The 12,060-nt window shown below is 46.9% G+C and overlaps 1 protein-coding gene across 1 annotated transcript in view; it reads right to left on the bottom strand.

Annotated features, from left to right (window-relative positions):
- The window catches only part of DNAH9 (dynein axonemal heavy chain 9), a 206,644-nt gene that overhangs the window by 94,332 nt on the left and 100,252 nt on the right, over positions 1–12,060 (bottom strand). The window contains exons 49-51 of the mRNA XM_026861253.1: positions 11,449–11,709; positions 4,923–5,348; positions 1,883–2,002 (exon numbers count right to left, since the gene is read on the bottom strand). Coding sequence (XP_026717054.1) covers positions 1,883–2,002; positions 4,923–5,348; positions 11,449–11,709 — 807 coding nt within the window. The remainder of the gene's footprint in view (positions 1–1,882; positions 2,003–4,922; positions 5,349–11,448; positions 11,710–12,060) is intronic.

Genomic DNA, 12,060 nt, shown 5'->3' with positions numbered 1-12,060 from the left:
AACTAGAAACATAAATGGTTCTTTCAAATGAAAAAGCTACTTTCCTGTCATGATTAAAGGTTTAGAAGTATTCAGTGAGATTTCACCTGAAGAACATGAAAGCAAAAAACTCCTTTGGTGGTTGCATCAGAGATCTAAATAGGAAGAGACTTATCTGCTGTTTGTCTTTGACCCCTTATATATGAGTATATCACAGTCCTGCAACGCACCTGCCTGTGCTACAGCAGTGCTGTGCTCTGTTTTCCAAAGGAGGTATGCGGAGATTGAAGACACAAGTTTTTTTGTTTCCCAGTACCTAAGCATTCAGCAGGTGAACTGTGCAGCTCTTGGGAGCTCTTCAATATCCCACTAAATCCCTCTTTCACATGCCCATGAAAACCCCCATGAAATCTAGACAGCTCTAAAAATCCAGGCTAGAGCAATTTACTGAAGGTCACCTAGGAAGGTTTGAGAGTAGGAAATGGAGAAAAATGGAGAACTGAGCACAACTTTCCACATCCCAAGCAAAAAGCTTGAACATTTGTCTATCTTCCTCTTCTCTATCTGTATTGGGATAGATACAAATACATACTTTACATATAAAATACAGGCCATGAGTGAGCAAAACAAGCAGAGAAACTTACATCCAGCATCACTTCTAGAAACACCTTTGTATGGGGCTGTGCCACCAGCCCCACCAGAAGAAGCAGCTTTAACAAGACAGAGGCCAAACTCCCTGAAGATGTGCAGATTGGGCAGGACTCTCTCCTGGTACAGGTGCAGTCTCTTGGGAGAGAGAGTGGTTTGAACACATCTCTGCTGTTCCTGGGGGAAGAGCCACGCAGCAGCATTTCTTTCAGTGCTGCTACAAGATCAGGCTGCAGGGTCACAGGGAAGGGGCCATGTGCTCCAGTAAGTTTTGCCAGGTCTCAGGCAGAAGCCATGTGCCAACCCAAACCCAAACCAGGGCTGGACAGGCACTTTTACACACCAAGAGCTGCAGCAGAAACCATGTGGGAGTGCACTAAGTCTGTACTCATAGAAATCCATACTGCTACCTGCATCTTCCCCGCAGGCACAGTGAGCGAGGTGTTTTAGAAGAATAAAGCAATTGGGGCTCTGCACCAAGGAGGCATCAATGCTGCCTTCGTGTGCTAGAGGGTGATCCTGAGTCAGCAGAGCCGGCTGCTACAACCAGCTCCAACCCTCCACCTGCCAGGGAAGAGCTCAAGCATGGAACATTTTCCTGCTGCCCTGTTCCCTTGCTTTGAGGAATGGGCTTGCTCCAAGTTAAGAGCCAGTGCAGAAGCCAAAATACAAAGCGTGAAAGGAAACTGCAGTACTGGATGTGAGCTGGGGCTCCAGCTAACAGGACAGTGTGAATAGAAGCCATTATCTCTCAGTCACTTATCTGTGAAGCAGTGACAAGGGCATTGCCCCTACAGACGACAAGGAGGCTGCATATTTTGAAGATACAACAGACTGCGGTGCATACCGATGGATTGATAAGAGGGACATGCACAGCTTTTTTAGAGATTTTCACTCTTTTGTTATTCCAAAACCTGCAAAGCTACTGTCATATACCCATCTTTGTTTTTATTATATGATTTTTGAGTCATATAGTTTTGGCCCATCAGTACTTGATCATGCATTTAAGTAACAAAAAAAAGATGACAGCTGTGAAGAGAACATAGCCAGTTTCTTTAAGTATGAGCAGTGCCTCCCCTGATGTAGGAAAACAGCCAGTGTAAAATGATTTTCATTACCAAAACTTGCTGCAGTGCAGGAAATGTATTCCAAAAAAAATTAGAGGATGTAATGTACTATGTGCACATGGTTCGCCTCTCAGCAGCACCTGATACCTCCCATTCATGCCATCAGAGTTGCATCTGCTGACACTCACCAATCGATTTGCAAGAGCGATGGTACACGCTGTAGCTTCAGCTTCTTGCTGACATTTGAGTTTGTCTGAAGTGGCCTTCTCAAACTTGGCTGTGAGCTTTCCCAGGTTCTCATTGAGGCGCTGCATATGAAAAAAAAGAGAAGAGCATGGTTTTAAGGAAAACCCCTCTCCAGAGATGATTCACCCTGCAGGCAGTTCTGGCCACAACTCACACTGCCCAGGCTGGCATTCAGGGTGCAGCCACTACAGAGTGTTGCAGCATCAGAAGCCCATGCAGAGCAGCGAAGTGCAGCACTATTTTACATGCTTGTATCTCACATCCTTGGCGCAGGGCAGAGGCAAAGAACACACAAAACTGATTTATCTGGGGTTCTGTCCTTGTGAGAATTTAAAGCGGGAAAGGGGGTCCTTATGGCCGAGTACTGATGACCAGTGCTATAGCTGAGCAATGATCAGGGCAGCTAAGAAAACAGAATTTTATATTTCCTTATACCGCAGCTCCTTGGTCTCAGTCCAGGCCCTGAAGCTCTGCTGATTCACCAAGTTGTGCTCAAATCCCCAGGGGCTCCCTGATCAGCTGAAGGTGTGCTTGAACCATGTCCAAGCCATACCTCCTGCATCCTGTTTCTAGAAAGGAGTATAAAAAATCAGTCCATAAAATTGTTCTGCTCCTAAAGCCGCCTGAGTGTGTGCCATGGGACACTCCTGCAGAGGAGCCCGACCAGCCCTAGGTGGGACCAGCTCACATGCAGGTTGGCTGCAAAGTGCTTCTGGGCTGAGAAGGGGCAGAAAGAGCCCAAAACACTTGGAGGGGAAAAAAAAGAGCCCTTTACTTGAACAGAACTGTTCACAGTCCAGTCTACACCAAATCAACAGCTCCCACAAGCACTTGGAGCATTTCAGTTCTGATAAGAGAAGTAGAAGTAATAATTGATTTTATCTGTATCCAATGCAAACTGCTTAAGGCTAAACTGCTTGTAAATCACTTTAACACTGTTTGAGCTACACACTAGAAACAAACCTGAAAATGAAAAAGGATTATATTAGGGATATCTGCAGCTCTCTTGGATGCTGGAAAACACAAAGCACTTTCTCCTTGACTTGCCTTGGTATTAGTAACACAAAAAGTTTCTGTCTGCATATACATGAATGTATGTGCCCACATACACTCATATATATAAAATCCCATTATGAAAACATGATCTGATAAATTAGTATCTGAGAACTATGGAGAACAGATCATACCTGCAGTACCCCAACAGATACACAAATATACCTGTGTGCAACTGTGAGTATACATCTGGCTTCTACATCTACTCTCCCCAGATTCATAGCAACCTTATTTCCCAGACAGACAAAGGAGAGGGAAAGGTACTTAGTATATTTGACAACCAGAATAGTCTCATTTATTACTAAAACCAGGTATGTGACAGCTTGGGGCCCACTTGTGAGCAAGTCTGAATCAGCCTCACATCAGTGAAGCTATCCAAGATACCCTAGCTTGACAAGCAAGGCTATACCTCTACATCCACCCCCACACTAGGCAGTGTAACATTACCCATCTGCAGAGGGGAAAACTCACCTAAACCAGTCAGTTTTGTAAGTGTATGCCAGTGGAGTACCAGTAATCTCCCCAAAGATCACCATTTTCTTTAACAAAATCCCACTTCTTTAAAAAAACAAAGAAAATATAAACACTTGGGCATTAAAAGCTTTGGATAGCATAGCATAAAGGGATGCAAAAAGTTCCCCAGCACCGTATCTCATATAGGAGATGGGAGAATTAGAGGCTGAAGACCTCTAAATCCATCCCTGCTTCAGGTGTTGTGCCCATCCTCCTTTCATCTGCAGCAGGAAGGGGCTACCCGTGAGCTCTGGAAAGTTTTTTAATATTTTTAGTTTAAAAGTGTAGTAAGCATTTTAAGAATAATAAGCCCTAGGAGGCATCAAGAGAGTTCTGTATTTTCTAATATGAGGCTGTGCTGGTGGAAGAGAGGACTACTCTTCTGAGCTCAGCTGAAGGGACTGTGCTGTCCCTCTCCAGGTGTGTATCTCAAAGACACTTATTTAAGGACAATCCATTAGCCAGACTGCCAACACACCTTGGTTATTAAAGGTGGGTTTGCATGAGCTGTGGTGTCAGTACGAAAGCACAGCCACAGAGGATCCTTCACTCATGAAGAGGGATGCCAGATCCACAGCACCTTAAAACGAAGGCAGGTTTTGGAGTGCAAGCAGTGACTGCCTGCTCTGGGAGGGACCTGGAGAACAGCAAGTGATGGGATGCTGTGCTGCCATCTGAGAGGTGGGCTGGTGGGCTCCCCCCAGCTGGTTTCCACACTTTTCTATTAGAGAAGGTATTGGCCAGGGATGGAGGGTGGGAGAAAAGCAGTATGCCTTTAATATAGAGATAATTTTCTGAAGGAAAAGGAGAAAGGCTAGAAGCTACTCTGTAAAAATGCACTTTTAATCACACAGTAATTTCTTCTATTCAGTGAATATTTAATTATTCTTTTTTTGAAATAGCAAAAATCTAAATAAGGATAATGTACAAGATATTCTGACAGGGACCCATGCTGTGACAAATTCTTGGGCTCCTACTAGAGCCATCATCAACCTGTAAAACATGACCATTGCTAGGGACTGAGTGCAGGGAGCCAGCCCAGCCCAGCTCTGTGCTACCAGCACTCGGAATCAGCCTCCAGTTCCTCTTCCTGGCCCTTGTGCAGTGCTCTGGGAACGCACTGGTTTGAGATAATAGGTTTTCTGAGGACCCATGAGTAGCAGTAACTTACATTTTAAAAATTAGGTAGGAATAATAAGAATTAATAATTAGTCTTTCTCTTAAGATGTAAGCAAGGCTGGAGGAGATCAGATGAAATGTATAAAGCAGCAATAAACAGGATAGAAAAAAATACAATCTACTGATTCTTTGGATTTCCACCCTACCCCATGAGTGCAGAGAAGCAGCTTTCTCCAAAGTGGATTTCTCCCCACACAGTGACTAAGTGATGAGTCCCACCAAAGGGCAAGCACTTACAGCAATTTTGGCCTTGATGCTGGCCAGCTTGTCCTGGGCAGCTGCCAGCTCTGCGTTGGCTTTGCTCAGAGCCTGTCGCTTTGGCTCCACGTCACAGTACACCTCATGGAAGCGCACGATGTTTACCACCCAGGAGCAGAGGCCGGCCGCGGCGTAGGACTTGGTGGTCACAAATTCGGGTTTAAACTTGGGATCTTGTAAATAGGGCTGAAGAGCTTTGAGGCAGTTCTCGTGGATGTTCTCCTTGTCAAACTTGATCAAGGAGTCCAGGAAGCCATCCACCCTAGCCATGGCAATTTTTGCTGCTTTCCAGCTCCTGTCCTTGGGAATCTTTCCTCCTGGGGCCATCAGCACCATCACAGCTGCTGTGACATTGCTGACAGCTGAAGGCGGTGACCCAAAGGACCTCAGCTCCGTCAGATTCTTCTGAAAATGGGAAAACAAGGTTGTTAGACAAAAATGAATGGGCTTTCTTTTTACTTTGTCACTAATAGAGTCAGTCTCCTAAGCTATCAATCTGATAAATTGGGTTTCTCTCGTCCCAAACATCTCTGCCTTTAAATCACCACTGTGCGTGTTTACAGCCCATGTGCTCAATTCTCTGCATTCAGCTTCTTATATCTCACCTGGGACCAGCACAGCACAGTGTTCCTTCCCAGGCTCCCAACTCCTTCCCTGCTGCCAGTCCTGCTGCTTGCAGAGCAAGAGGTTTTCTGTCCTCGCAGAAGATTGGGATAAGGATAAAAGAACCTTTCCAAAAAACAACCTCTATAAATAGCCCCCAGTCCCTTTAAAACTGCCTTGCAGAGCTTCCCTTTATGCTTTACTCCCTGTGCCAGACACCCATGTGTTAAGGTCCTGAATTATTTGTGTGTGCTCCTGTTTCCACAGGGCCATCACCCAGCCCAAACACAGACACTTCAACCAAGCACCTTCAGCAGGAGAGCAGTCCTCAGGGTGAAGAGGCAGTCCCCTCACGAGAATCAGCTTATCTCTCAGGACACCCTTGTGCAAGGAGGAGTTCCCAACTCCTCCACTATCAACACAGGCAGTTTTAGCAAGTCCCTAATATTAAGTGGCTAAGTTTAGCAAAAAAATCTGAATTGTGGTGAAAGCACACATCTCCTAACACACCTGAAACTGTGACAACAACGCAATGCTGAGGGTTTGATCTGCTGACGTCTAAAATCCTCTCTCCACATACATGCAAGTTACCTTTTATGTAGGAAAACCTAGGACAGGTAAATCAGCTGTTCTCAGATGCCATGTTGTCATTCAAATAAGGATAAGGGCTGTTTCAACACCAGTTTAAGAAAAAACTGACTTCTGTCAGTTCCTGTTTCTACTAGTTTTGAATAGTTTTTAATCTATATATTCTGATATTCTGCTTCTATCTGTTTCTGTCTACGGTGGGATAGTGTGGCACTTTTGAGCATGCATTTTTCTGATAGAGGTATCTGCTATGAATCTGTTTTTAATGGATCTATGCTTGCTTTTAGCTTTTGTTAATAATCGAGCTGATAATGACAGGCCTTTGGGAGCTGTGTGCATCTCCAGTGTAAGATACCTCTAATTAACATGCTCAATGACATGGAGCCAAGCGTGAGCACAGACGAGCACCCCAACATGCCCTCCTCTGTCCTGAGCACCCTGCTCAGCTCAGCCAGGAGCAGCACATGGCCTGTCCCCAGCCCCGTCGTGCCGGGGCCTGGCGCTCGGGGGCACTGGGGGCTCTGACAAAGCAGCCTGTGTTTAACAGCATCTTGGTGGAAATGGGATGCTGAGCTGGTATCGTTACTTTTTTGCTAGGAGGTGAGCACATCCATGACATCACAGTTACAGTGACTCTACTACCCTGAATGGGGGGAAGGATGATGCTGTTCCGCCCAGGAGACTGAGAAAGACCTGGGCAGCAGGGGTGGTGGCAGTTTCATCACTTACTCTGAGAGTCTCTGGCACCATGGGAAGAGGACAGGCCAAGTCCACGCCAAGAACCACACTGAATGCAACTTGGGTACCAGGTAAAAGGAGCTCAGCCTGTTTGTCTGATGGCATCGTTGCTTTTTAATAGATCACTCTGAATCATTCTTCTGCACACCAGAGTATCCCTGGATGGAAACCAGGCAGGTCGCTGACACCACGTGCCACCTGCCTTAGGAGCACCAGCAGCTATGGCATCCTCAAATGCCTCTGGATCATCTCCAGAGGAGACACTGCAGACAATTGCATGAGAAGATCGTTGCTTTTGATATTTTCACTGTCTTCTGCTCACTGTAACCTGTGCAAAGACTGAGCAGCACTGGCCAAGCCCCATCCTCCTTTCCAAGGGGGCACAGGACAGCTGCTGCCTCCTCTTGGAAAGGGCTTTGTGCCAAGCACAGGCCCACAGGCAGGGGAAGGCAGTCCCAGAGCCCGTGTGCTATGATCGATCTGTTCCCACCCCCCTCGAAAAGATGATGATGCCAAAACATCAGATCCACTGAGCCTCATATCATTCAGGCCTTAGGGCCCAGGGGATGCAAATCCTGAGAGAGCCCGGGCACACTCACAAGGTGAGCAGACGAAATGTACTGTAAGAGTTAAAATTACATTCTTGTCTCTAAAACCTGATGTCCTGTATTTTCAAGCTCACTATCAGACCTGGGTCTGCATTTTTTTATTTTGCAGGTGTTCTGTGCTGGGTGTATCATAATGCACATCATTCATCATGGTCCATATAATAATTAGCTAAATTAATTCTTATATATATATATATAATTATCTCATATATGTATATAATTATTGCTTTTTAACATCTTAAAAAGCCTCTCAATTTGTCGCAGGCACTCACATTGCCACCAAATCCTGCAAAAGGCATTAATACTAAAGCAGGGGACACAAATGGCTGCAGCAGCTTCCCCCGGTGCAGGCACTGCCCAGCCGAAGCTGGTCTGAGCCAGCCTACAGTCACATCATGGATCAAACGGAAAAGAGGAAAAGGAAAGTTTAAATTGTGAGGGACACAGAGACAGCTAAATCCTGCTGAAGGCCAGCTGAGCTGGCCCACCCCCTCCAGAGATCAGCATGACTATGGATGGTATTGAAGGCACCAAAGAGGATTATTTAAAGCACAAGAAAGATAATCCTCCCACCACACAAAAAAGGAGCAGAAATCGAGTTGGGTTTGAGTTGTGCCTGATCAGAAAATAATGTACATGGCATGGCCCCCTTCACCTGATCTCACACTGATCAAGTGAAGTACTTGCAGTTTTGTTGGAATAACTTGCTTACCAAAAAAAAACAAACAAAAAAAAAACAAACAAAAAAAAACCCACACCACACAAATTTGTTACTTGTTAACTACCATTTCTTGGGAAGTCATGAACAGGGGTTGCTCTGACTGCAGTAACAAATGATAAATATTGGTTTAATGGGGCTAAGGCATTCTTTACCAAACACAAGACCACTTTGCAGCCAGCAGCAAGGAAGGAAGAGATGGAAATCCATCCAGCTGGAGACTTGGCTGCAGGAACACAGGCGGCACAGCCATGCCTCCAGCAGCAGCGTGTCTCCATTGCAGGAGTCACCTGCCATCAGCCCTGGGGAATGCAAATGGGCTGCCACTGCTGCAAATGCCCATGCCAGAGGTTAACACCTTGCTAGCTGCCACCCCTGCCCTGCTCTGCCCAGATGAGTCCATCTCCCTGGGAGCAACAGGTCCACCCATAACTGCCTAATGCTCCTCCACTCTGCTCCCACTCCTCCATGCTACTCTCCTCCTCTCCTCCAGCTGCAAATTTCATGCAGGATCTCTGCCCTGCCAGGAAAGGCTGATCCTTTGAGTTAGTGCCCTGTTAATCCTGGAAATGGCAAAAAAACCACTGCAGCCCATTCTCTTGTGTGGCCCTCAGATCACCTGCACACAATGCCCTGGACAGCCTGGGTGCCAGCCCGGTTCCTGCACACCATGGCAGAGACAGGTGGCTTTACAGCAGCCATCCCATCCAGGCAAGTTGGGCTTTTTACAAAACACCAAGGGCAACCAGCAGTCTGCTGACCAGCCCCATTCATCCTTTGCCTGGGGTTAGGGAAAAGATATCACCTGTTGCTTCCCTCCCCACACAGCCTACCTGCAAAAGATATGATTCTGAATGGACATGGCTGCTCTTCTTTCAAACTAGCAGGTGACACTGGCACAGAAACATCCATGTATCCACATACTTACTGAGCTGCTTGGTAGCTGACTAGATATATTTATTACTGCATTATACTCGACAGCTTTTCTCACTTTTTTTCCTTATTAGTGTTGCATATAACAATGCTGTCCAAATAAGATGACAGATAATTGGGGAGAAACTATATATATACACATAAATTTTGCTGATTATTCATGTCAGCAACCAGGTCAAGCTCTCTGATGTATCTCCAATCAGAAGGTAAGGGAGACCATGCCTTCCAGTGCTCTGCTATTGCTGCTTTACAGGTCCCTAGAGAAAATTCCTGCATCTCCCTAATCTTTGCCTAAAGAGATATTCTACAGCTCCAGTATGAAACCAAAATTAATGAAGAGACAAATATTTTCCCTTTGTACAGTCCTTTCCCAAACAGGAACAAGAGACAAAGCAACACATCTCTGCAACAAAGCCACATGCTTCCTGAAAGCTATTCAAACAGAAAACCCATTCCTGATGATGTGAAGTTGATGTCCTCTCCCTTAAGAGAGCTATGATTAAGCCATGGTCTGAGGCATGATTGAGCCACGCTTTGATGTGATCATGAGAATAACTCATTTTATATCTGTGCTTGGTGTGTGGCCACTGCTCTGCCGTGGGTGCAGCAGGAGTTGGCTGCTCCAGGATGCTGCGTGAACTGCAGACCAAGATAAATTGTAGGTATATGTCTCTGGGGCACTTCTCAAGGTGCCATGTTTCAAACAGGAACTACTGGAGCACCCTTGGAGGAAAAACTTTCCAAGGTATCAAAAGCCTTCCCTAAACCAATCAGTTTCCTGCAGTCCAAGCAGTCCTTTATGTCCTTGTTATACATTTTCTCAATTACATCTTCCTTTGGAGTCGCCTTTTCTGTGGCAATGCACAGCTCTACCAAGAGGTCACCACGCATTTGATACTCAACTACCCACCACCCACAACAGTTTTCTGCCCAGCCCAAAGACACTACTGAAGAACAGGTCCTCTCCCTACCCAAGAATCCCCAGTACTGGATAAACCCAAACATGGAATGAGACTTCCGTGACAGCACTTCTTGTTTTGCCAAACCAAAAGCCACCCCATGAGTGCACTTTTGGAGCCAAGCTGTATGTATCAGACATTGAGCATCATGCTCAACAAGACCTGAGGAATGTCTTGGGCAAAGAGAGAACAAGGCAAATCCCACCCCAATATAGCTGGAGAAGATCAGTCCAAACCCACAGGCCACCAGGTTTTGTCCTTCCAACAGCAGGGAACACATGAGGGAAGGATGCCCAGATGAGCTCAAGTAGTCACCAACTCTCCCCACTGCACCTTTGGATCTCTGATCCTGCTTCCTCGACCTTGTCTTCCCCCTTGGCCAAGCAAGGCATTTGCCATGGGCTGCAGGAAGGCACTTACCCCACTGTGTCACAGACTCAGAGGTGGACATGATCCTTCCCATCACAGATCCCTTTCCAAAGGAGGAGACATGTGACATGGGAACTTAGAGGATGCCCATGCTTGCTGCCAACCACAGCCACAGACTCCAGCCCCACACCCCCCAACACTGGTCTGCAGGGCTCACATGAGATCTGTCTGTGCAACATTCTCAGCACCAACTATATTGTGGGGGAGAAAGGTTCACAGAGTAGCTGGGTGTAAATTCTGTTTTGTTGGTATTTTGGAGTGTTCTCAGCTCCTCTGTGCTGGTTGTGCACTTGCACAGAAATACCTCAAACGAACAGCATCAATACTGTCTCTCACTGAAACAAAGGGATGCGTGGGCTTCACCCTGCCTGTCCTGAAACACCTCCTGCACCTTGGCTGTGACCAGCTCCTTGCCACAGGACAGCTGACAACCACTCATCCTGAGAGCACCTGCAGCCTCCCCATATTTCAGGGATAACAGCCTCAGAAAATTCTGGACCAAGATCCGGCCTGTGCCCCTGCCCTGGAGTTCAGTCATCCATTGTGCATGTCTTCTTCCACACTAGCAGAAAGGTCCGAGTGCCCAGACAGCAAGACAGAGGTACAGAACTGGTGATCACTCTGAGACACTCTTCCCTGGGTCATGAAGAAGGGTGACAGTAAGGTTACCTCCCTTACCTTGTGGGGCAGGACAAGAGACAGTGGAGAAGAGGTGCAAACAAAGCACCCACCTCCAGTTCCTCCACCATGGCCATGAGTAAAGGGTAGTTTGGTGCAGTCTTTGGCTGCTCCAAGTTACACCAAGGACCAAGTATGCACCAGCTGGGAAGAAGCTAGAGAAGGGTCAATACAATGCCCAAAACCATGGACTAACAGATGACACTGCCTCACCACAATCCAGAGAGGACAGACTGGAATCTTCACCCTACCTTGTTGAGGGTGTTCAGAGCAGCCTGAGCAGCTTCCAGGGCAGGTTCAGCTTTGGCCAGGTCCTCCTCGCAGTCCTTCTGTTTCTGCTCGACCTCCTGGGTGATGAGTGCCACTTTCCGCTCCTCCTCATCAGCAATTGCCTTTTCCCTGCTCACTTTCTCTGTCTCCACCCCCACCACTTGGATCAGTTTGTCAGCATCGTCATTCTTCTGCTTCAGTTCCACTTCTTGGGCTGCCAGCTTGGCCTTCAGCTCATCCACCTAGAGGGAAGAAACACATGTGGGAGCATAAGCACTCACCAATCTGCTCCTCACCCTGTCTGGAAGCACAGGTTCATACTCAGGTGGGGTTGAGCGGTACCCAAAAGTGTGGAGAGCCCGTGTGTAAAGCAAGCAATGTCCTGGCAGCACAGAAAAGCACTATTTCTAGCTGTTAGCAGGGTACTGCTGCTCTCCTTTGCTTATAGTTGCTTGGGTCACAGCTGGAGAGCCCATGCACATGGTTCACATGCTGGCTCAGCCATGCAAGAGCAAGGAACCCAACAGGGGAGAAACCAACACCAGCAGGATGAACTGCTAAGGAGGTTGTCCCAGCCCTGCTCACTGCCTCTG

Source organism: Athene cunicularia (assembly GCF_003259725.1).
Source record: "Athene cunicularia isolate RWA chromosome 18 unlocalized genomic scaffold, athCun1 chr18_part1, whole genome shotgun sequence".
Taxonomy (NCBI): Eukaryota; Metazoa; Chordata; class Aves; order Strigiformes; family Strigidae; genus Athene; species Athene cunicularia.
Note: the sequence above shows the minus strand (reverse complement) of the source record. Positions and strands in the feature narration are given on the sequence as shown.